The 23,584-nt window shown below is 50.7% G+C and overlaps 1 protein-coding gene across 3 annotated transcripts in view; it reads left to right on the forward strand.

Moving 5' to 3' along the window:
• Nucleotides 1-21,157, forward strand: part of SLC29A3 (solute carrier family 29 member 3) — a 45,059-nt gene extending 23,902 nt beyond the window's left edge. For 2 of the 3 annotated variants that reach the window (XM_061161742.1, XM_061161741.1), the window contains exons 3-5: nucleotides 8,758-8,984; nucleotides 13,288-13,450; nucleotides 17,720-21,157. In XM_061161742.1, coding sequence (XP_061017725.1) covers nucleotides 8,758-8,984; nucleotides 13,288-13,450; nucleotides 17,720-18,371 — 1,042 coding nt within the window. In that variant the 3' untranslated portion in view covers nucleotides 18,372-21,157. Of the gene's footprint in view, nucleotides 1-1,391; nucleotides 1,475-8,757; nucleotides 8,985-13,287; nucleotides 13,451-17,719 lie in introns of all 3 variants that reach the window. The other variant, XM_061161739.1, reaches the window with a different exon arrangement.
• Nucleotides 21,158-23,584: the final 2,427 nt, after the last annotated feature.

Genomic DNA, 23,584 nt, shown 5'->3' on the forward strand with positions numbered 1-23,584 from the left:
TGTAGCCTACCAGGCTCCTCTGTCCATGGGACTCTCCAGGCAAGAATACTGGAGTGGGTTGCCACTTCCTTCTCCAGGGCATCTTCCCAACCCAGGGATCGAACCCAGGTCTTCCGCATTGCAGGCAGACGCTTTAACCTCTGAGCCACCAGGGAAGCCCAAAAGGGAGAGTACATGCAATCAACATAATTTTTTGTACATTTCTGCTAGTCACGAGGAGCAGTCATCACCGTGAAGGATTTTAGTGCTTTTCTACATATGAGGAGATACAAGAATTGGGCTCATAAAACCTGTTCTGCCAGTCCCTTGAGCACAGAGTTCCTCATTTTTGCTCTCCACCCTGAACTTTTTTCAGGGGGTGTTGAAAATCAGCAGCTGCAGCAGCACATGATTTGATTCTTATAGAGGTAGATGGCAAGTGCCAATTTGTAGTTGACAGAGCCCATCGTCATTACTGATCTGGGGTTCACGATTTGACATACAAGCACCAAAGCCAAGATATATCATCCCATTCCATGTTAACAAGCACCAAAGCCAAGATACATCATCCCATTCCATGTTTTGGTTTTTTGTTTGACGAGTATATTGAAGGATAAGGTATACTCAGTTAAAGCCACCCTAATGAGTGGACAGTCCACTGAGTTTTGAAAAATGCATACAGTTGCTACTTAGCTTCTTCAGTTGTAAGTTCCAGCACATCATACTCAGAAATTCTTCATCTTGTCTGTGGTCTCATGCACTCTTTGTCTGTACTACTGTTGAGCTCCTTCCAGGAAAATGCCCCTTTTGCTCATCCTGGCCAGTTTAGAAGCCACTTCCCAAAATGACTCTGATCTTGGGTTACAGCTCTGTTGAAGAAGCAAATCCACAGTCAGAACAGGGTTTCTCTGCAGGGATCAGGGCCCCGTGTATTGCTAAGAGTACTCACTTGTTTGCAAGAACATGAGACTGTGAATGAATCATAACTAACCCACTTAGATAACTGCAAAATTTGACAAGGGGCAAAGATGACTGACAGGACAGAATTGTTTATTATTTTTTTTTGTAAACATACGTTGAGTCCTGTCTTCATCGCCTCATCCATGGGGTGTGAGAACAGGTGGGATGGGTGGGAGCATGGACTGCAGAACATTAGGGCAGGGATGTCCTACCCTTCCTTATGTCCCCAGCCCTTAGCACAGCTCAGGCTGGTGTCAAGTGACCGAGTGAGTGGTCTTAGGTTAGAGATGGAAGAGACCATGGCATCTCAGGGTGGACTTAGCCATCACTCATAGGTGTCTGAAGATTATGGGGAGAAGCACCACCAAGAGGATTCCCAACCCTGCTCTCAGGTAGGGCCCTCCCCTGCATCCCAAGTGATCTCAGCGACCCTCTGTCTTCTCTGCTTGCAGAACTACTTTGAGAGCTACCTGGCCGTCGCCTCCACTGTGCCTTCCGTGCTGTGCCTTGCACTGAACTTCCTGCTTGTCAACAGGTAGGCCACTTTCCTCCCTCTCGCAGGCCCCCGACCTTCTCCTCCAGCTTATCCACTCTCCCTTGGTCCACAGCTGCCTGAACTGTGGCCACCAAAGTAGGAGGCAAGCCGTTCAGACTTCTCCACAAAGACTGAGAGTCAGATCGGTTACCTGGGGCCCTGCCACAGAATGCCCAGTGCTGGGGCCCTGCTGCAGAATGCCCAGTACTGGGGCAGTGGGGTCAGCTGCCTGAGCAGCAGGGACACCGTGGATGGTGGGTGGGGCCCCGGGAGCAAGGCTTGTGGAGGCTAGCCTTCCCAGCCTTTCTGAGAGCAGCAGGAAGTTAGGAGCCTGGGGGCTTCCCTGGCAGTCCAGTAGTTGGGACTCCACAGTTCCACAGCAGGGGGCACAGGTTCCATCCCTGGTCTGGGGAACTGAGATCCTACGTGCTTCATGGAGTGGCCAAAAAAAAAAAAAAATCAGAGCTGGAAGTTAGCCTGTCACCTCACCACCCCGGCTCTTACTATATGGAAAAGGGTCACCTATGCTCAGTGCCAAGCTGGTAACAGCAGCTCATGAGTCAAGCACTCACAAGGGCATTACTGGGTGACTTCTGACACTGCATTCGTGAAGGGCGGGATGCACTGTGGAAGAAAGAATGGTTTAGGAGACAACCCTTCAAACCCACTGTGTGACTGGTGCCATCCCTTCTCCATCTAGGTTTACAGGGATAACCGCCTGAGTGACTTTGCCCCCATTTCTCCTAAGCTATCATTGTCTGATAACGGTGGCTATGTTATGCTTCAGAAACCTGGGCATCTCTCAGGCACAGCCTACTGAAACCTTCGGTCCCTGGTGGCAAACTTGTTTTACCCAACTCTGCTCAGTTTGTGGTGACTCCTTGGATCTCTGCTCTAACAGGATTCTAAAGCAGGTTTGGCCTCTGGGAGTGTGCTGTGACTGATTAGTGATGTCTGTTCTGAGTCCATGAGGAGAGAGGGCAGCACAGGTGCCTCAGGTGTGCTAAGCCTGAACAGACCAGTCTTTCCAAACATGTTATGAGGTTATTCCAATGATCTATTGTTGCATAAAAATGATCCCCAAACAGGCTAAAAACACTGACAGTAATCGGTGTCTCTCGTGGTCCTGGAAGTCCACAGTCTCAGCTGGCAGCTCTGGCTGGCCGTCTCTCATGCGGGACAGCTCTTTCTCTGTCCCTCCCCTTGGTCTCTTGTAGGTTGGCCTCAGGTAGTCAGGCTTTTCATACTGTAACTGAAGAGCAGCTGCTCCTGGAGAGCAAGGCAGAAGCTGCTTGGTTTTGGTACCCTGCTCTCTGCAGTGACATACTGTCCTTTCTGCCAAGGCAGTCACCAGGCTCACTCAGTTTCAAGGGGACGTAGACTCCATCTTTCAATGGAAGGAATGTCAGTTAATTTGCACGCCTCTTAAAACCAAAGTGCAGGCTGGACAAGTGAGAGGGAGGATGGTCTCAGGCAACCTAGGGGCTGAATGCCATCTGCACCCCCCCCCACACACACACCTGCCTCCTTGCACCTGCCCAGCACACAGGGCTATGATCAGTGTCCCAGCAGGGAGAACATAGCCTCCAGGGACCGTCCCAAGGAGGAGGTGGGGAATGGAGCTAGGAATAGGGCTGAGTGGGGACCCTAAGGAGAGAGCTGGGTTCCTGGCAGTGACTCAGAAGAGAAGGCGTGAGGAAAGGAAGGGCGTGGATGAGGAAGAGGTGACTGAGCCATGGCGGTGGGTAGTCCCTTGACCTCTCACTGCCCTCTCCCCTTTCCAGACCCCTCTCATGATCCTCTGTGCAAAGTGGAAGTCAGGAAATGTGTGCCCAGGCCCACAGGGCCAGGAAGGGGTAGCCTGAGCTGACATCTTACCCAGCACTGCCCCCTCTGAGGTCATGAGGCCCAGCAGGCAGCAGCCATCCAGGACCTGGGGTCAGCAGTGGCAGGGCAGGTTCAGCCTCAGGGCCCAGGGCAGATCATCTCTAATCCTCACAGTTAGCAGTGTGAGCACTCAGTCCTTGGCATCATTCTCTCCTTTAATCCTGGCAGTGGCCTAGAGCAGCAGACTTATTCCCCTGTTTTATTGATGGGTAAACAGGCTGACAGAGGTTACCTGCCCAAGGTCATGCAACCATTAAGAGGTAGAAGCAGGACTGGAGCTGGGACCCTTCCCCCACATCTGGACTTGGAACCTCTGGGCCTCCTGTCTCCTAGCTCTCTAGCTTTGCCCACCCCCTCCCTGCACCCAGAGACACATCTCAGACCGTGTAAGTGAGAGCCCATTTCTGCCCTGGCTTTGAGATGCTGGAGGGAAAGAAGTGGTGAAGAAGGTCTGAATCTGTCTGCAGTGGAGACTGTGGGCGGTCCAGGTAGCTGCCCTCCTGAGGATGGCTGGGAGCTGGCTCTGGGAGCTCAGCATTACAGGGCATCCTTCAGAAGGATCCCATCCACCCCAGGGCCTACCCTGGCCCTTTCCCGGCTGCAGGAGTGGGTGAGAGCACTGTGGAGAACACTCCAGCCTCTGTCTGTTTCTGGACTGTGGGAAGATGGTTTGGAGCTAAGCTGTTTTTTATTTAATGTGTGAGATTGAAATGTCCCCTTTTCTTCCCTCCTGGAGAACCCTGGCTTTCTCTAACTGGCTCATCCATAATCGCCAAGTGTTTTATTATGTAAAATCTGTAGCATCATAAATACTTATGAGGAGGATTTACATTTTGGAGACTTATGAAGAAATCAGTCCCCTGGGGTCCTAGGCCCTCACAAGCAAGGGGAGGGGGTGGTGCTGGTAGCCTGGGTACAGCTGGTGATCCTCTCCAAGAATGTCACATCAGTGTGGCCTGCCACACAGTCCTGGGACTGGAGCTCTCACCTCAGACATCCCCTGTCCCAGAGCAGAGCCACCAACCCCCAGGCTGCACTTGTCTAGACATTCCCTCACACCCCCATGGTGTCCCCAGCCCCTGGGCCACCGTCCAGGTGGAAGGAGCAGAGAGTAAGGCAGCATGCCCCTGTTTGTGGATGAGGGGTGGGCTTGCACAGGGCTTCATAAAGCTTTACTGGCATTGAAAACAGCCCTGGGCAAGATCCCTGAGGGCTTGGAGCCCCTGCAGGGATGTTCCTGCTGAGAATGGGTCCTGCAGCTGATAATTAGAAGGAGGAGACCTGTGCAGGTGAGGGGCAGGATGCACACGGGAGAGTTGGGAGAGTTGGAAGCTGCGTTGCTTTTGTTATGCACTTAGTGTTTACCTCCTCACCTCCCACTCTGCACCGCCGCCCCGCCCCCGCCCCCCCCACCCCCCCCACCCGCCCTGGGGGTACCTGGGTAAGAAGTCCCCCAGCTGTCTCCAAAGCCACTGTCCTGTTCAAGCAATTATCTACCTTGTTGTGAAGACACAAGAAAGTTTCCGAGATGCCCGCAGTGTTCCTGGGGTGGACTTTTTCTGTGTTGCTCCTATGAGGAGGTGGTGAGAGGCCAAGGCCATTCCCAAGGCTGGCTGAGGTCTCTGCTGATGTTTCCAGCTGTCTCCCTGCCACACTGAGGGTGTCAAGAAGCAGGGATTGAAAGGGAGCTTGAGGCCTAGTGTGCACTGCTAGGCTCCTTGCTGGTCAATCTGTGGGTCCAGCAGATGTTTACAAGTACCTGCCAGTCCCTGTGCCAGCCCCACTGGTGAGAATAAGGCAGGGTCCTGTTCCTATGGGGCTTCCTGCTTCTGCTGTGTCTGCTTCTTGCCCCAAGGAACTGCTAAACTTTTGGGCTTTTGTCTTCAGTCTCTCCCTCCACTTGAATTTTTCCAGATTTAGAAGAAAACTGGAAGAGACACGAATGTTATCTTGTCCCACCTCTTCTTTTTCAAGATGAGGAGACTGAGGCCCCGTGAGGTTGAATGTTTGTCTGGGGTCACACTGTGAACTGGTGGCAGAGTTGGCAGGGCTCCCGTCTCTGGACTCAGGCTCTGAGCCCCTGTGGCTCTTATCTTTGAGTGTGCAGGGAAGTTCCCGCTGCTGGGATAAGGTAGGGGACATCGTGTGACAGGGGCTGCATGTGTAGCATCACCCCGAGCATTAGGAGTAAGGCCTGACTCCCAGTCTTCAGGGTACCTAATGTGCATTTAAAGTGGATGTTCTGGGCCCCCTGGAGTCCAGGTGCTCACCTGATTGCCCACTAACTCCAGCCCAGGTCGAGGGCTCTGCAGATGCTAGGAAGATGTGTCTAAGGAGTTTCTCAGAAGCAGACCTTAGAACAAGGATTCAAGTGCAGGTAGTTCATTTGGGAGACCTTGGTAGGAGAAAGGGGGAGACCAGGAAGGCGTGGCAGCCAGTAAAGGATGCCTTTCAAGCCAGCTCCCACGGGGGGTGGCCGAGCTTGACCTGCCCCAGAATGTTGGCAGCCAGTGTGGAGCACACACTCGAGGTGGGAGGGAGTGGGGCTGGGGGATTTATCCACCCACTTTCCCATCAATGGTTGAAGGCAGCTCTTGGGAGGTGTTAAAAACCTAGACAGCATATTAAAAAGCAGAGACATTACTTTGCCAACAAAGGTCCGTCTAGTCAAAGCTATGGTTTTTCCAGTGGTCATGTATGGATGTGAGAGTTGGACTATAAAGAAAGCTGAGCACCAAAGAATTGATGCTTTTGAACTGTGGTTTTGGAGAAGACTCTTGAGAGTCCCGAGGTCAGCAAGATCAAACCAGTCCATTCTAAAAGGAATCAGTCCTGAATATTCATTGGAAGGACTGATGCTGAAGGTAAAACTCTAGTACTTTGGCCATCTGATGCGAAGAACTGATTCACTGGAAAAGGCCCTGATGCTGGGAAAGATTGAAGGCAGGAGGAGAAGGGGACGACAGAGGATGAGATGGTTGGATGGCATTACCAACTCAATGGACATGAGTTTGAGCAAGCTCAGAGAGTTGGTGATGGACAGGGAAGCCTGGCGTGCTGCAGTCCATTGGGTCACAAAGCGTCCCAGTTGGTACTCTTGGTGACAAACGGAAGAGACACAAAAAGGATTTTCTCACTCTTTCCCTGGAAAATTAAAGTCAGGCCTGCCTCCATTGCTGGATCTAGGAGAGTACCGATGTCCTCATCCACCAATCTTGGGCTCTGTGTGTGTCTGCTTGGCTTCATCTCAAATGGGGTCTCTCTCCACACAGCTGGCCAGATAGTGACCAGCAGCCCCCAACACAGTCTTGGCAGACAGTCACCTTCTCTCCACCTTTGAATCCCAGGGTTCACTGACTGGCCCTGCCTTGATCACATGCTAACACCTAACCCAATCCAGTGGCTGGAAGTATGGAACACTGATCACCCCAGACTGGCCTGTGTGCACTCATTTGTAGATGGGTTGGTGTAGACACCATGAGTGGCCACCTCTGCAGGACAACTTGGCATGGAAGGAGTGCTTCTGGTGGGAGGGATGCTGGCAGACAAAGCCTGCACGTCCACTCTCTGCTCCACCCTGAGATCAAGTCTTGGCACTTATCCATGGGACAAGGCCCTCTACGGAGGGGCCCCTGTGTCTGTTCGGCGTCCTCTGCTCCCAGTGTCACCTGCAGTCAGAGTTCACTTCAATTCCCTGAATGTTCCACACTCTGTCTCACAAGATACATGCACTCCCATCCAGACATACCTTACACTCAAGCTTAGGGATCGCCTCCAAAAAGCTTGTGAGAAGCCCAGGGTGGGTCCTGTGCCCCTCAGAAGTGCCCAGGAAGCCCCATGGCCCTGCCGATGGAACACTTTATGCTGGAACAAAGTGCCCGTCCCTCATCTGCCCTGTGTCCCGGGCATCCAGCCCAGGGTTGGACACACTGTGGTTGGCCTGTGTGTGGAATGAACACAGCAGAGTGGATGCGTCTCAGCAGAGAGCCAGGGGCTGGGGCTCAGCACACCTGGGTCTCATCCCAGCCCCTCACACCACAACCTTGAACTCTCCCTTCACTTCCTCAGGCTTCCTTCTGCCCCTGACCCAGTGGAGGCAGCACCTGGTCTCCCTTCAGCTGAAGATGGAGGATCGGAAGGAAGCTCAGATTAGCCTTGGGGCCACAAAAGCACTTTGAAAAAATCCTTTCTTGCTTTTTATGCTCATCATTTCACACCTATTTACATATATACAGATCTTTCCTACCTTTCATGTCTTTCTTATTTTTATCCAAAAGAAATTTATGTATAACTAATCTGGGTTTTCACTCAGCCCCCTCCCAACTGGTTAGCGGGAAAATTAACTAAACATCCAATCTGGTTTAAAGCTTAGTGTAATCTGATGATTTAAACAGCCTCTTCAGATGATGTTCTCTCCCTGGAATAAAAATGCAGTTTCTCTGAGATCCCAGCTTCCCTGCTTCTCCCTGCAGGGTGGTGTCTGGGCAGTTTGGGGGCTGGGAGGAGTGTACAGCTTAGATGCAGAAATAGAGTTAGTGGCAGCTGGCTCTTGCTTGGCCTCAGCTGCTTCCCATGATAGCTGAGACCATCACAGGAGCCTCCTTCAGTCCTCATCACCTGTTCTGGACCACCCATAGTTCCTTCATGTCAAGGGAGGCAGTAAAGTGGCATTCTGAGAGCACCGACGGGAGCAGACCTCCTGGGTTCAAGCTGAGTGACCTTGAGCAAGTTGCTTAGCCTCTCTGACCTTAGTTTCCTTATCTGTGTCTGTGGAATAGGTAAGAATACCTATTTTGTAAGCTGGTGTAAGAATTCAACACATTAGCATTTAGAAAACACTTAGAAGAATACCTGGCACCATCTCAGTGTCTGCCGTGATGATGATGACAGCGATAATTCTCTTCCCTTCTCCCTCCTCCCTCTGCCGCTGCTAAGTTTTGGGGGAAGGAAGCCAGTGAATGGTGGTTCTGTTTAAATACTAGACAAAGCCAGTGGGAGGAGTAGGGGTCGTGCCTCGCGAGCCCTCATCTCCTGTCCTTGAGCATCATACCAAGATGAAAAGAAGCAGCAACCAAGAGCGTGTGCCCCAAGCTGACACTGCCTCCTTTCTCTATGTACTCCTTTCCGGAGACCCTCACTGTGCCTACAGGTAGATTGATCTTCTTTCTGTTTTACGGATGCAGAGGCTGAATCCAGTGTGATAGAGTCACTTATCCAAGGCCACACAGCCTGTGAGCCAGGAAGGCAGGATTCAGACCCAGGCATCCTGAGTGCAGAGTGCATGGTCTCAGCCACTGAGCACACCCGCTTTCCTTAAGAATGGTCACTAACCCCCTCCCAGCTTGGGAGGCCTGGGGGCGGGGTGTCTCTAACCACTTCCGGTATCCTGGCCTCAGGGTTCCGATCCGTGTCCGCGTGCTGGCCTCGCTGACGGTCATGCTGGCCATCTTCATGGTGATGACTGTGCTGGTGAAGGTGGACACCTCCTCCTGGACCCACAGCTTCTTCACCATCACCATCGTCTGCTTGGTGATCCTCAGCGGCTCCTCCACCATCTTCAATAGCAGCGTCTTCGGCATGACTGGCTCCTTCCCCATGAGGAATTCCCAGGCTCTGATGTCAGGTGAGAACTAGGGTCCAGCTGGTCCACAGCTGACCAGGTTGGTCTACCTGGGGATCATTTGAAGGAGCCAGAGGTGAGCGTGTGGTATCCCTTCCAGAAAAAGGAATGAATGTTACGTGTGTTTCCATGATCTGTTGTTACAGAACAAAGCACCCCCAAGCTCCGTGACTTAGAACAATAAGAATCATTTCTTTGGCAGGGGGCAGCCATGTGGCCTCGGCCAGGATAGCTTGCCTGGGGCTGGAGGATCCACTCTCAAGGTGGCACACTCACCTGGCCGGCATGTTGATGCTGGCTGTTAGGGAAAGCTCAGGTGGGGTTGGGGCTGGGGCCAGGGTTCCTCTCCACATGGACGTACCCATGGCCACTTGAGCATCCCCAGGGCGTGGCATCTGGGTTGCAAGTGCAAGCATCCCAGGAGACCCAGGCAGAAGCACTATGTCCTTTTATGACTTAGCCATAAAGACATTTAAGGGCACTTCCACTATAGCCATAAGCCTACCTGGATTCAAGGGGAGAAAGCACAGACCTTCACACCTCAGTGGATGAGTGTGAAAGTTATACTGTAGAAGGACAGTTGTGAGGGGAGACATAGTTGCTGCTACTTTTGGAAAATTATAGTCTGCCTGCCCAGTGGGTTTCCTGAACCAGCGTTCCTTTCTTTCCTTCCCTCCTCTCCCCCTTTCCTTTTTGTTTCTTTTTCTTTCCCTTATCCTTTCCCTGTTTTTCTTTCCTTTCCTCCCTTCTATTTGTCTTTTCTTCCTCTCTAATTTTGTAGAAAACTTACAGTGCACCAAGGATTCAAGGATGAATGAGACTCAGCCTCCCAGGAGCCTAGTAATAAACTCCTCTGTTTCCCTGAACTTTGGCGTTTTCTAGGGGGTGCCGATGTGATTTGGGCCAACTCCTTTAACTGAATGTTGATGCTAACCTGAGCCTGTTGCTTAGAGCTTAGTAGTTCTGTTCTCTCACCAAAATGTCTTGACAAGATAAAAAGGAGCTGGGTCAGAATCAGTGCTTTTCCAGGAGACCACCATCCCTTAAAGCAAGACTAGGGGCTCAGCTGCTCTGTGCAGTGTCCCTGCATGTCTGTCTTGTGTGAAGGAGTGCTGTAAACGTTTGAGAAGAATTTTGCAAAGAATCCTGTCTGTGCCCATTAATTGATAATGCTGAGTAGTATGTGATGACAAATACCTCGACAAGTGTATGACTCCACCCCATTCCCACACCAGGGCCAGACATCACTGATTGATCTGTATCTTTTCTCCTAAACTTCTAAATCCTTCTCAACATAGCACTGGAGACACTTACTGTCAACAGATCAGAGATCAAACGTGAGCTCAGATATGTTTGCCATTTTTGATATAAGATTGGGCTTCTGGCTATATCCTCAGAGATGTTCTCAGGCCTAAAATAAAATAAAAATGGACCCATTGCTAAATTTCCTGAGTACAATCAATACACCCCCTGTAGTGCTTCAAGCAGGGCCTGCCTAGGCTGAGGGAAGTGATCACTGAACTTCGGATTTAATCCCTTATGTCACCCCGGTTTCTTTTTTTCTTTTTTTCACCCCGGTTTCTTGTCCCCTCATCTCCCTCCATCCTGCTAGAGGATGTTTTTCAATACAACAGTCTTGCTGGCTATCTCTCCAGGAACCAGTGACCAGACACACCAATATGATGGCAAGAGGCCTTTCAGGTTCATCTGCCCACCTGCAGATCTTCCAGAGAAGGAGACTCTCCTGTGCATTTTGCGGGAAGTCCATTTTTTAAAAAGTGGAGTAACCTGGTGCTCGCACTTGGGTGTTCATTACCCTGGGCCCTGAGCCTTGTCTTCACTGTGTGCAGCCCCCAGTGCACACCCTTCACCCGGGATTTGGGGTGTCCGGCTCTCCCAGGGGCCCCAGCACCACTCTCCAGCCCCCTTGTCTTCTGTCCGGAGGAGTCCATCTGTGAATTCACTGTGTGTTGGCATCTGAGGAACAATTCATTTGTTTTGTACTGGTGTTTTTTTAAGCTCCTCATTTGCATATATTTCCATAACTGATGAGATAAAAGTGGGGAGTCAAGAAGGATGAGCTCCCGGAGGCCTGGTTTGTTGTTGATGATAATATTGTAAATTCTTTACAAGTTGGGAAGAGAGAGAGGAAAATCAATAGGCGGTGATGTTAAAATCTCTTCCTCGGGGCAGCCGGGGAATGTCTTACCAAGTTTAACTCCGGTTCTTAACAAAACACCTAGGTGGGGATTACAGCTTCTCAGAAGTTGGCACCCTCTTGGCAAAAGGTTTACCCTGTTGTTGCTGCTTTGATGTAGGAAGGACAGAAATAGCCAAACACCTATTTGGGGATCAGAGAGGATTTATATGGCGTATCTCAGCACCAGACACTGTCCTGCTTTACATGCAGTGATCTTTTCAATCTTTGTAACTGCCCTAAGAGGTGAGTTTTAACATTCCCATTTTACAGATGAGAAAATGGAGGCATAGAGAGGTTAAGTGATTTGCTGAAGGTCACACAGCTAGAAGTGGTAGAGCCAAGATTGGACTGAGATGTTTTTAGAGTCTGTGCTCTTAATCACTATGCTAACTTTCATTTCTTTGCCCTTCCTTCAGGTTCCAACCTCTGACCCCACTCAGGCTAGTAGAGATCACAGAGAAGGTTGGGGAGAAAAGGATCATGGGGTCTTCCCTGCAGAGCCACAGAGGTGGTGGGCTGTGGTGTGGGTGAGGCAGGGAGGATGGCCATCATGGTGGATGAGGGGCTGACCATCACTTTCCCACCACGGCTCCACGCAACAGTGGGCAGAAAGGTGGTATCTGGTCAGACCTGCCGAGTAACGACAACGCAGCTGGTGCTGGCTTGGACCAGTTGGCCTCTTGCAGTCAATGGCCTTCTTGCCTCCTTGAGAATCAGTGTCTTGATTCCCTAGGCCAGCAAATCCATCCACGCAGCTAGGCAATCCTGTATTCACAGGCCCTGAGTGTGTTAATCCTGTTGGACATGTCCATGTGTTCAGTGTTTTTTTCCCATTCATTGATTCCATCCCACTATAGTCTCAAGGGAGGAGTAGGATAAGTATGAGCCCCTTCTTCCTGGCAAATAAACAGGCCAAGAGGAGTAATGACTGCTTTCATGTGACCATGTATAAGCTCTGACTCGTGGCCACCCACGGCTGTGATGGCCCAACAGAGAAACAAGGTGCATGCCCCGCCTCCCAGAAGTGACTGTGATTGTGGCAAAGAAGGGGACTGGCATTTGTAGAAAGCCTGCTTTGTGCTGGGCCCTTTCTAAACGTCATCTCATTCAGCTCTTAAAGCAGCTACGCAAGGCGGGTGTCATTGTTCTCACTTTACAGATGAGCAGACTCTGGTCCCAGGAAGCCATGTGAGCCCCCAGGTCACAGCGAGTAAGTGGTGGAGTCAAGTGTCAGATGTACATCTGTTTGACTCCTGGACCCATGGGTCCCCTGGGCTAGGATGTGCTGCCTCCTCTGTGACGTGGCATAGAAAGTGTGGTGCCGCGTGGTCACCTGGGCCACCTGCCAAAGCCCTTGGCAGCACAGCACATTCCAGGCGGTGGGGCAGTTGCACACATATGAGTTATGTGATAGCATCGTGTGGGAGTATATGTGAGTGTGTGTAATAGGGTGTGAGTGTGTGTTTGAGATATCTTGTGATAGGGTGTGTTTGTGAGTATATGTGTGTATGTGACAGTGTATATGTGGGTGAGTATGCATGTGTGTTCATACGTGCATGGTACACAGCTACTGTAAGGCACAGGGTGAGCTCTGTGGGCTCCTGGCTGGTTTTCCAACCCTTAAGGCCTCCCAATTGGCCAGCCTCACTCAAGGCATCAGGGAACCTGTGCTCGGACAGGCCAGAGCTTTTTCCCCAGGGTGATTCATGGGTGGTTGGGCCCAGGGCAGGAGAGGAGCTCTCTGACACGTCCCACCCCAGAATCTAAAGTTTTTGACCCCATCAGAAGGACAGTAAAGAGAGAAGGAGGGTCAAGGGTCAGAGCTGAAACCAGGAAGCAGGTGAGACCTTGGAGGCCATTTGCCTCCTCAGGCAGCAGCCTCTTCACGCCCATCGGAGGAGCTGGGCTAGAGACACCTCCATAGAGTCAGAAAGCTCATGGCTGCAGGGCCCTCCTTGTCTGCCAAGGCCTCGGGGTACTGTGAGAATTGAAGCATCTGTCTCACCAGGGAGAACATTAAGCCGGAGCAAGAGAGCGGGCAGGCCTGAGAGGCAGGGAGGATGCGCCCGCCCTGACCTTCCCCGTGATGTCCCGCGCTCTCCACAGGAGGAGCCATGGGGGGCACCCTCAGCGCCGTGGCCTCACTGGTGGACCTGGCGGTGGCCAGTGACGTGACAAACAGCACCCTGGCCTTCTTCCTGACGGCGGACATCTTCCTGGCGCTCTGCATCGGGCTCTACCTGCTGCTGCCGCGGCTGGACTATGCCAGGTGAGGCCCACACGTGCTCTCTGGCAGTGCGTCAGTCTCTTCTAGATTCGCCTCCTTGTAAGCCATTACAGAGTACTAAGTAGAGTTCCCTGTGCTGTACAGTAGGTCTATTGGTCATCTGTTTTTTATATGGTAGTCTGTATTGTCAGTCTCACAGTTTATCCTTCCCCTCACCTTACCCCTCAGTAAATGTGATTTTCTGCATATGCAACTCTATTTCAGTTGTGTAGATAAGTCCATTGGCCGCCTTTTCTTAGATTCCACATAATAAGCAATAGCATGTGATACTGTGTGGCATCCTTGTACCTTTATCCTGTATGCCTGCACTCTTCTCTCCTCTAGCTGGAGCTCGTGTTTGTTTCCTGGTTTATTGCACATCTCCCTGTTGAAGTGTGACCCCGCTGAGGGCAGAAATCATGTGGGTTTTGTTCATTGTTGTATCCCATGCCTCAGGCTGAGCCAGGCTCACAGTAGTTGCTCAGTAAATTGGCTGGGCCCTTGGACGTAAGAAATCAGCTTTGCATCACAACCCCAAGCAGCTGGAGTCTGCATGTTTTCTATTAGAGGGCAGGCAGCAGAAGTGGGACCTGAGGAAGGCTGATAACCAACAGTAGCTCCTTGGGCTGAGCCCTTCCGTTGTTCCTCTCTGCACTCAGCCCAGCCTGCTGGGGCCTCAAATTTAAAGCTCATATATCTACTCCTCCTTGGGGCAGGGCTGTGAGTTACCGCAGTTATTCCCACTCTCACATGAGAAAACCAGGCTCAAAGAGGTTAAATTACCTGCCTGAGTCCTGCAGCCCTTTGGCAGCAGAATCAGGATTTGAGCCCAACTCCAAAACTGTGTTTTTAGCCCCTGTCTCTTGAGGCCCCCCTCTGCTCTGCAGGACCACTTTTGTTGCTTTAGTCTCTCTTGCTTTCTCTCTCTCCTTCCTCCTTTTTCTTTCTTGCTTCATACTTCTCTTTAAAAAAACAACCCATGACATTTTCTTGCTTTTTATTCTTTTCAATGCATTTTCACATCCATTGTCGTATTTGATATAGGAATGGCAGGAGTTATTTTCCCCATTTCACAGATGATGAGATGGAGACAGAGAAGGCCAGGTGATTGGCCTCTGGTCCCATGGCACACAAGCCAGCAGAGCTGGGGAACACGCAGGTCCTGGCTCTGCCGGATGCACAGGAACCTATTTGGTGTTGGAGCGCTGAGCTAAGCAGTTCATTTTTTTCACTCAGGCTACATGACCACCTAGTGCAGTTGTTATCATATTTTCCCATGTTACCAATGAGGAACTGAGGCTTTAGAGAATTAACCAACATCCCCAGGTTGCTCAGCTGGTGAGTTGTAGGCAGGGATTGGAACCCGGAGCTATTTCTGGGCTGCGTTCTTTCCACTGCTTCATGCTGCATCCCTGGCTTGTGACTGCAAGGTCCTTCCTCCCCACTCATTCCTCCTGTCCCTGTGAGACTCACCTGCCTTCATCAGAACCCCAACTCTGCCAGAGACAGGTTGCTCCCCCCAGTTAGAGGATTGTTACAACTTCAGCTGGCCCAGTGGCCTCAGGATAAAAGGGGATGGAGTGATGACACCATGTACCATAGGTGACTTCAAATCCATGAGTCTTCCCCTCCCCTCTCTGACCCTTCAGGGTTGTCATAAAAAAATTACCCAGTTGTATTCCATGATGATGTCCCTGTGATGTCTGGGGTCTGGCTGGCTTACTGTCACCCAGCGCCCCATACATTAATACTTCCTGGTGCTGATTAAGTTATTTGAGTCAGTGAACAGAAGGCAGGAGGCTCCCCAACTCCTTCTGCTGTTTCCTGTGTCCTGTTTCATGGAACCTCGCATGTGCTGTTTCCACTGGAGTGGCCAGTCTTCTTTGTTGGCCTTGGGACTGAAGGGGCCCCAAGGACCAGGGACTTTCAGTCTAAAACCAGGACAGTCTCGGGCAAAACAGGACAGGTGGTCACCCTAGTTTTCAGAGTCACTTAAGCACGCCAAAATGCCTTCCAGCTGAGCACATGAGACAGCATACCCAGGACTCTGCCAGCCCATGAAGCTTCTATTTCTTTGCTGATTAACACTTCGGTCAAGACTTTTGGGCTTACAGAAGCTCATCTGAGGATGGAGCTTTAGAGCAGCGCCCCAGGGCTGCTCAGACTCAATTTTACTCGAAAGGAGCCCTAGGTTGCTACAGGTTGCTGCACCCAGTGGGGCTGGGCCACACTGCCCCATCACACTCAGGAGGAACTGAGCCTCACACAGTGTTGGAGTCTGCTGACCACCTCGGGGGCAGTTAGGTCTGGAAGAACTTATGGGGAAGAGCTTCAACCAGAGGAACTTGGTGGGGAGCTTCCTCAGAGTCAACTAAGGCAAGGACTTGACATGGAGTAGAAGGGGAAGTAAGAATAGCCCTTTCCCTAAATAGTGATTGGGAAACAAGACAGGGTTCAAGGCCAAAGTGCCCAGCTCAACATCACATGGAAAAGTGATTCTGGAGAGGAACTCGCCCACTGACTTGCTCATTGACAATATTCAGCCCTTAGGATAGGAAGGCTGGCGAGGATCTCAGAAGCTTATAGCTACAGAACCCTCCATTTTACAGAGGAGGAAACTGAGGCCCCAAGAGGCCTCAGTCACAGACTTGGCCTAAGGTCACACGGGGAGGCAGAAGTAGGGCTGAAACCAGAACCCAACTATCACCAACCTTATGTTCTCCCCAGCCTCACCCAAGTCTTCTGTTTAAGATGTTAATACATATTGGGGCTTCCCTGGTGACTGAGATGGTAGAGTCTCCACCTGCAATGCAGGAGACCTGGGTTCGACCCCTGGGTTGGGAAGATCGCCTGGAGGAGGGCATGGCAACCCACTCCAGTAATCTTGCCTGGAAAATCCCCATGGACAGAAGAGCCTGGCCGCCTACAGTCCATGAGGTCACAAAGAGTTGGACACAAATGAGCAACCAAGCGCAGCACAGCACATGTTAATACAATCAGCCTGTATCTCCTGGCTTTTAGGCACCCAGGGCCCAGAGAGGTTGAGTGACTCAGGCAATGCAGCAATGCAAAGAGAACTTAGCCTTTTCTACTCTGGTCAGACTAGAAGAAATTGAAAAAAATGATCATGTTCAGTGTTGAGAATATGGGGGAAAATATACTTTTCTAGGCTTATCAGTTCTTTCAACAGTTTTGTTTTCAAGGGTTATTCTCTGCCTAGAGATTTAGCTGGGAACAGCCATACATGTCCTTGCCCCAGGGAACTGTCTTCATTTCAGGGAGACAGATGATAAACCAGTAAACCAACACAATGAGTATAAATTGTGGTCAGTTTTTTCTAAAGAAACAGGTGCTGTCATGGAGATTGAAGGGTTAGGTTATGTTAGTTTGGGTGGGTAGGTGGCACAAAGCGGAGATAAATTGGTTCTACCTATCCAGAGAGCAGGTTATCAATATCTATCAAAATTTTAAAGATTTTAAAGCAATTTTAAAAATTGCTTGTGATCCAGCAGTTCTTCTAGAAATCTGCTCTACTGAAATTCTGTACAAAATTTATGTATAGGGATATTCATTGTACTAGTATTTATAGTAGAGAAAACTAGAGCTCACCTAAATGTCCAGCATTAGGGGAGCAGTTAAATTGTATATACATACAGTGAAATACTCAGTGGCAACACAGCGTAGAGGCAGAACCATGTGTCCCTGTGTGAAAGGATGGCCACAGATACTGTCTTTTAGACAATAGTGTGCATGCATTTATGTGTAATCATTATGCATCTATTTAGACAATTATATAATATATATTATGTCATTTATACTATTGCAGAAAGTTTGCTTAAGAAACTTCACTCTGTATTATTTGGGTTTGTTTCATCAAGCGTGTGTGACTTCTATAATTTAAGATTTTAAGCTATTTTATACTTGAAAAATAAATACTACTTCAGCTCCACCTCTCCCCGCTCTAAAACCAAGCAAAAATAAGTGAGTGAAGACTAGAGCCCAGGCTCACCATGCAGTGTCAGTACTGGCTTCCTTTGTCCTTGCTCATGACACGACCAGCACCACAGAACAATGGACGGGAGCCCAGCCTTTCAGGCAGCACCAGGGCAGGAAGCTCGGGGCCTCTGCAGGCCTCCCTCCAGCCACCCCGCAGCGCATGTGTCATCTGAGGGCATCCTGGGCTTGGGCTCTACATGCTGGACCACCTTGTCCCTGGAAATCCCCAGTGACCCTTCTTTCTCAGCCCTCTGACCACCAGCTTCTCCCCTGCAGGTACTACATGAAACCTGTGTGGCCAACCGTGTTTTCTGGTGAAGAGCAGCTGCCCCAGGACTCCCCCAACCCCACTTCGGTGGCCCCAGGCTCCAGCAACCCCCAGACGCCACCCCTTGGCCCCATCATGAAGAAGACCACTGGCCTGGGCTTCTGCATCATTTATCTCTTCTTCATCAGCAGCCTCATCTTCCCCGCCGTCTGCACTAACATTGAATCCCTCAGCAAAGGCTCGGGCTCGCCGTGGAGCACCAAGTTCTTTGTCCCCCTCACCACCTTCCTCCTGTACAACTTTGCCGACCTGTGTGGCCGGCAGATCACAGCCTGGATCCAGGTGCCAGGGCCCAGAAGCAAGGTGCTGCCTGGGCTCGTGCTGCTCCGGACCTGCCTTGTCCCGCTCTTCGTGTTCTGCAACTACCAGCCTCGCGTCCACCTGCACACGGTGGCCTTCCAGTCTGACGTGTACCCAGTGCTTTTCACCTCACTGCTGGGGCTCAGCAACGGCTACCTCAGCACTCTGGCTCTCATCTACGGGCCCAAGATCGTGCCCCGGGAGCTGGCTGAGGCCACCGGGGTGGTGATGACCTTTTACATGTGCCTGGGCCTGGTGCTCGGCTCTGCCTGCTCTGCCCTGCTTGTGCACCTCATCTAGGAAGGGCGATGACCAGACTTCAGTGCTGCGTGGTGCTTGGGAGCTTCAGCAAGAGGGGCAGGAAGTGCCAGAAGGGCCCAGGTGGCGAGCAGGAAGGGCTGGAGTTGGTCTCTGCAGATCGCAGCATGTGCCCGGGCCTGGTTGCTCCCAGGGAGCTGGGACCAGTGCCATTCCCAGGCCAGGCAGACATTCCAGACACTTCAACAGACATCCTGAGACATTTCAGGACCAAAGACACCTGAATAAGACACAGTTACCAGTTACAGTCAGAAAACTCCTTGCCAGTGGGCACATTCCGCCTGTCATTATTCCCTCTTGGGAACTGTGTTGCCAGTATTTGGCTCTGAGTTGTTAGAGGGCGAGTGCCAAGACCGTCTCTAGTCACTTTGCCTTCTCCCAGCCTTGCTCCTTCTAGCTGATGGCAAGATGCGAGACTCCTTAGCCCTCCTACCCAGGGGAAGTCCCCCTGGGATGGCCAGTCCTCAGGCCTAAGACCCAAGCCTGTGCAGACCCCACGTTCCACTAACCAGACCGCAACCCCAGGAAGACAGGTCTTCCAGGAGCCCTTCATTCCCTGGACGTGGGCTCCAGAGGGCCTCCCTGTGTACACGGGACCAAGCACGTCAGGCCTGGATTTCAAACAGCGATCCTTCAAATAGTCTGTGGCCTGGGTCAGGACAGGTTTTACGTCCATGTTTACAAAATGTCAAGGCCATTGGTCTTGTCAAGGCCTAATAAATACCTGGGTATTTAACAAAAGCGTTATTGATGGCTGTTTTAGGGTCTTGGTAGGAAATAGTATACTCAAATTGAGTAATTTAAGAATATTTGAAGAGTGGATATAAGAACCCTAAGGGGTGCATTATATCCCAAAAGTAGTAAGGTGGTTCTCTTCCAGGCCTGAAGGGAGAGACATGCCCAGCCTGCTGTAGCCCACAGGATGTATCCCTCCCTGCCATCCCTCTGTAGCCGAGAATCAGGTGGAGAATGGAGAGTGGATTGGAGGGGCAAATGTCCAGAGGAATCACCAGCCCCTTCACTTGCATAAGTTGGTTTATTACGAGCATCAGTAGAGCTCTGAAGCCTTGTCAACAGAATTAGATGTTCCTTTGTCCTGGCTTGTTCTGAGTAGTTGTGTGTTTCGAAGCTGTTGTTTCCAAAGGCAGTGCTCATGTTCTGAGGCCCCTACACGCTTGTGATCACCTGACATGAGTAATTATTTGTACTTTTTCAGGTTCCTTGAAGGCTCCCACAAGGCTGTTCCTTGGGGGAGCAGGCTGATGTGGGAATCGGAGAAAGAGACTAGATCAAGCAGGAATTCTTTCTTAAGAATCGTCCTGGAAACACAGAGCTTGCCCCCAAGAAGTGGCAATCCTGAGAGACATAAATCAAGGAGCTCCTGCTCTGCAGAGCGCCCGATCTGAGGTGTCCTGCAGACAACTGATTAAACCAGGAAGCAGCCAGTAATCCACCCAATGGCAGCAGATTATGTTCCCCACCGACTCAGGCTAGTGCACACTCCTTTTCTTTCACCAGAGATTGAAAAGGACACCCTTGAAAGGTTTTCTGAAACCTGATACTTGAAAACAATTTTTTTTTTAATTTTAAAAATAAATTATCCCATCTCCCCTGCCCTAACAGGAAGCTGGAATCTCCCTCTTGGTTTTTTTCACTGCCTTCAGTGCTGTTGATCATTTGGGGCATCTGTCTGGCAGGTGACTCCTCTCAACCTCACCTATCTTATAAATGGGCAGCATGTCTGTGTGAAGGTAAAACAGCAGTCTCTGAGCTCGGAGGTGGGGACCACCTGGAGGTAACAGAGGAGTGAGGGTCTCGCATGCTCTGTTGAAGAGGGGTAGCTTTCCTCTGCTAATGAGATGATTTGAGATTAGCGTGAAGTGAGAGGGGGAGGAGGGTGGCCAGCTGTGTCAGTGCAGCGCTGTGGGAACTGAGATGATGGACTCTATCAGTGCCAGCGCCAGCGCCGCTGCTAGAGGAAGGGCCGGCTGCTTGGCTGGTGGGAAGAGTATTCAGGCTTTTGCCCACTCTTCTTTGTTGCTCACTTGAGTGGGCATTTTGCAAAGGATCGTTTCTTCTCAGGAAGGGAGGAAGGAAAATAAAAACACATCTCCAAGTAGAGGGGCAGACCATGGAGTTCAGGCACCCTTGTCCCCAGGTTACTGTAACAGCCACTTATGGGGCTTGGCTGCTCTGGGTCTCAAGTCTCATGTGACCCCAGCAGGCTTGTGGAACTAGCTCACATGTTCTGGGTGTGAACAAAACTTGCTAGAGAGAAGGGAATTTTTCAGTGAAAGAGGTGGAGAGGGATCCCTGAGACATTGGCCTTTGTCTAATAGTTCTCTCATTCAATCCCAAGTGGCAGTTTTTAGCACATGCCCTTGTGTATTTCCAGACATTGTCATTTTCCTCCTTTCATTCAAAAAAGAAAGCCAGAGGCAGTCAAACGATTGACTGTTTAACTAGTGGGTGACCAGTTCCTGCACCCATGAGGACATGAGGAGGCTCAAATCAGGGGTGGATTTTATTAACAAAGACCCTCATCCTGCTGTCTTCAGCCCAGTGCTGCCAAGGAGATTTGGGGCCCTCTAATTAGCTTGGACATGCCATGGGGTGGGGTGGAGGGGTCACTGCAGGACCTCAGCTTCTGAGACTGTGGAATGCTTTAACAGAGAACACCAACTAGTAGAGGGAAGGCCAAAAGTCAGTTGAAAGAAGATTTTATTCCACTGGAGGTTAAATTTAAATAAAAGATGTTCATCTTTTTAAAAAAACTGTGTCATAGTTGATTTACAATGTTGTGTTAATGGCTGCTGTGCAGCAGAGTGATTCAGTTGTACATGTATATTTTTATAATACTCTTCTCCATCATGGTTTATCGTAGAATATTTTTAAAATTAATTATGTATTTTTGACCATGCTGGGTCTTTGCTGCCGTGCAGGATTTTCCCTAGTTGCGGTGAGCAGGCGGCTGCCCTCTAGTCGTGGTGCAGAGCTTCTCCCTGCAGTGGCTTCTCCTGTTGTGGAACATGGGCTCCAGGGCATGGGGCTTCAGTAGTTGGGGCACGTAGGTTCAGTAGGTGTGGTTCCCGGGTTTTAGAGCACAGGCTCAGTAGCTGTGGCCCATGGGCTTGGCTTGTCCTCGACTATCATAGGGTATTGAATATAGTTCTCTGTACTGCACAGTAGGACTTTGTTGTTCACCCATTCTCATAAAAGCTTAGGTCTGCTAATCGCAACTTCCCGCTCCATTCCTTCCCCAACTGCTTCCCCCTTGGCAACCACAAATCTGTTTTCTGTGTCTGTGTTCTGTGTTTCTGTTTTGTAGATAGGCTCATTTGTGTCACATTTTAGATTCCACATGTAAGTAATATATTTCTCTTTCTCTTTCTGACTTACTTCACTTTGTATGATTATCTCTAGTTGCATTCATGTTGCTACAAATGGCATTATTTCGTTCGTTTTTTATGGCTGAATAGTTTTCCATCATATATGTACACCACATCCTCTTTATCCATTCTTCTGTTGATGGACATGTAGGTTGTCTCCATATCTTGGCTATTGTGAATAGTGCTGTGAACATAAGGGGGTGTGTTTCTTTTCGGCTTATAGTTTTGTCTGGATGTATGCCCAGGAGTGGGATGCTGGATCATATGGTAATTCTACTTTTAGTTTTCTGAGGAACTCCTATAGTGTTTTCCACAGTGACTGCACCAGCTTACATTCCTACCAGCAGTGTAGGCACATTCTCTTTTCTCTACACCCTCTCCATCGTTTATTATTTGCAGACGTTTTAATGATGACCATTCTGACTGGTGTGAGGCAGTACCTCAGTGTAGTTTTCATTTTCATTTCTCTATTAGCAATGTTGAGCATCTTTTCATGTGCCTATTAAGCCCATGCTCATCTTAATCCCATGTGCATTCTGAGTGAAAGTATCTAGTTCCCACTTTACCAGGATCACTTCCTTGGTGGCAACTTGGTCAATGCGAGTTATGCCTAGGGCTCAAGTCAACTGCTGCCCTCCACCTGTCAGCTGGGGTCGGCCCAGTTTCCAATCCAGCTTTGACCTCGGCAGGATCCACTAGGAATTTCAGCCCACTAGCCGGTGGAGGCAGGGACTAGCCACCTGGTCACACCTCTCCTTGAAGCTCAAAGGAGACCCAGGGTCTTGGTCAGCCTTCCCATCAGCTGCCCAGACTTCTGGCTCATTGCACCCTGTACCACAGCTTTACCTACATTATTCCCCCATCTGTAGGTGAACACAGTGAGGCTCAGAGAGGTTAAGTGACTTACCCAAGATCACTCGGCTACTAAGTGCCCAAGACAAGAAACCCAGCTCTTCCTAAACTCAGAGGTCCTCGCCCAGCCTGCCTTCATGCTTCCATGTTGAACCTCCACTTTCTCCTTGGTTCTGTTGCCTCTCTTTCTTACTCTTAGATTACTGCGTGTTGTTCCGAGTAGCTCTGTTGCCCAGAACCCTGCCCTAGTTGATCTGACTAGTGCAGCTGACCAGAACCCCTGCTGGACAGAGCACCTGTGGATCCAGACCCGAGGCCACATCAGGCCCACCACTCCGACCACGCCTTGTTGGGCGTGGGCTCTTGGGCTGCTTCCAGGTCTGCTCTGTCCAGTCCATGTCAATCCCCAGCCCCTGCCCTCCTGGTCCCATGTCCCCATCTCCCCCACACCAGCCCAGCTGCTGAGGTCACCCCAGCATGGCTGCTGCTGGACCCATCTTTGGACCCAGGGTGGTAGGACACAGTGCAGCTGGGGGTCGGGAAGCTTGCGCCCAGCCCCCCCAGGCTGTGTGAGTCACGAAGCCACCCTTGAGTCAGTTTCCTCATCTGTAAAGAGGGGTGACAAGTCCAGGCTACCTGCTGTGCCAGTGAACCTCCAAGCACACCCAGTCATGCCCACTCCCCAGCCCACACGGGCAGGGTGACTCAAAGGGCACAGCTCACACCCTCCACTCCCGCCCAGGATCTGGCCACACAGGAAGGGCAAAGGCAGCGTCGGCCTCAGAGGAGGAACTCCACTTCAGGCTGCTGTGGACTTGACCTCAAAGGAGAGCAATGAAGTCGGCTGTGCCCTCTGTCCCGTGAGACTCCAGCCAGCTGACCCTTTGCACTCCACTGAAAGTAGTTCCTGCCCTCAACTACAAGTTAAAGGGTACCCAGGGTCTGCAGCTTGGG

The sequence above is a fragment of the Dama dama genome, chromosome 15 (genome assembly GCF_033118175.1).
Source record: "Dama dama isolate Ldn47 chromosome 15, ASM3311817v1, whole genome shotgun sequence".
Lineage (NCBI taxonomy): Eukaryota > Metazoa > Chordata > Mammalia > Artiodactyla > Cervidae > Dama > Dama dama.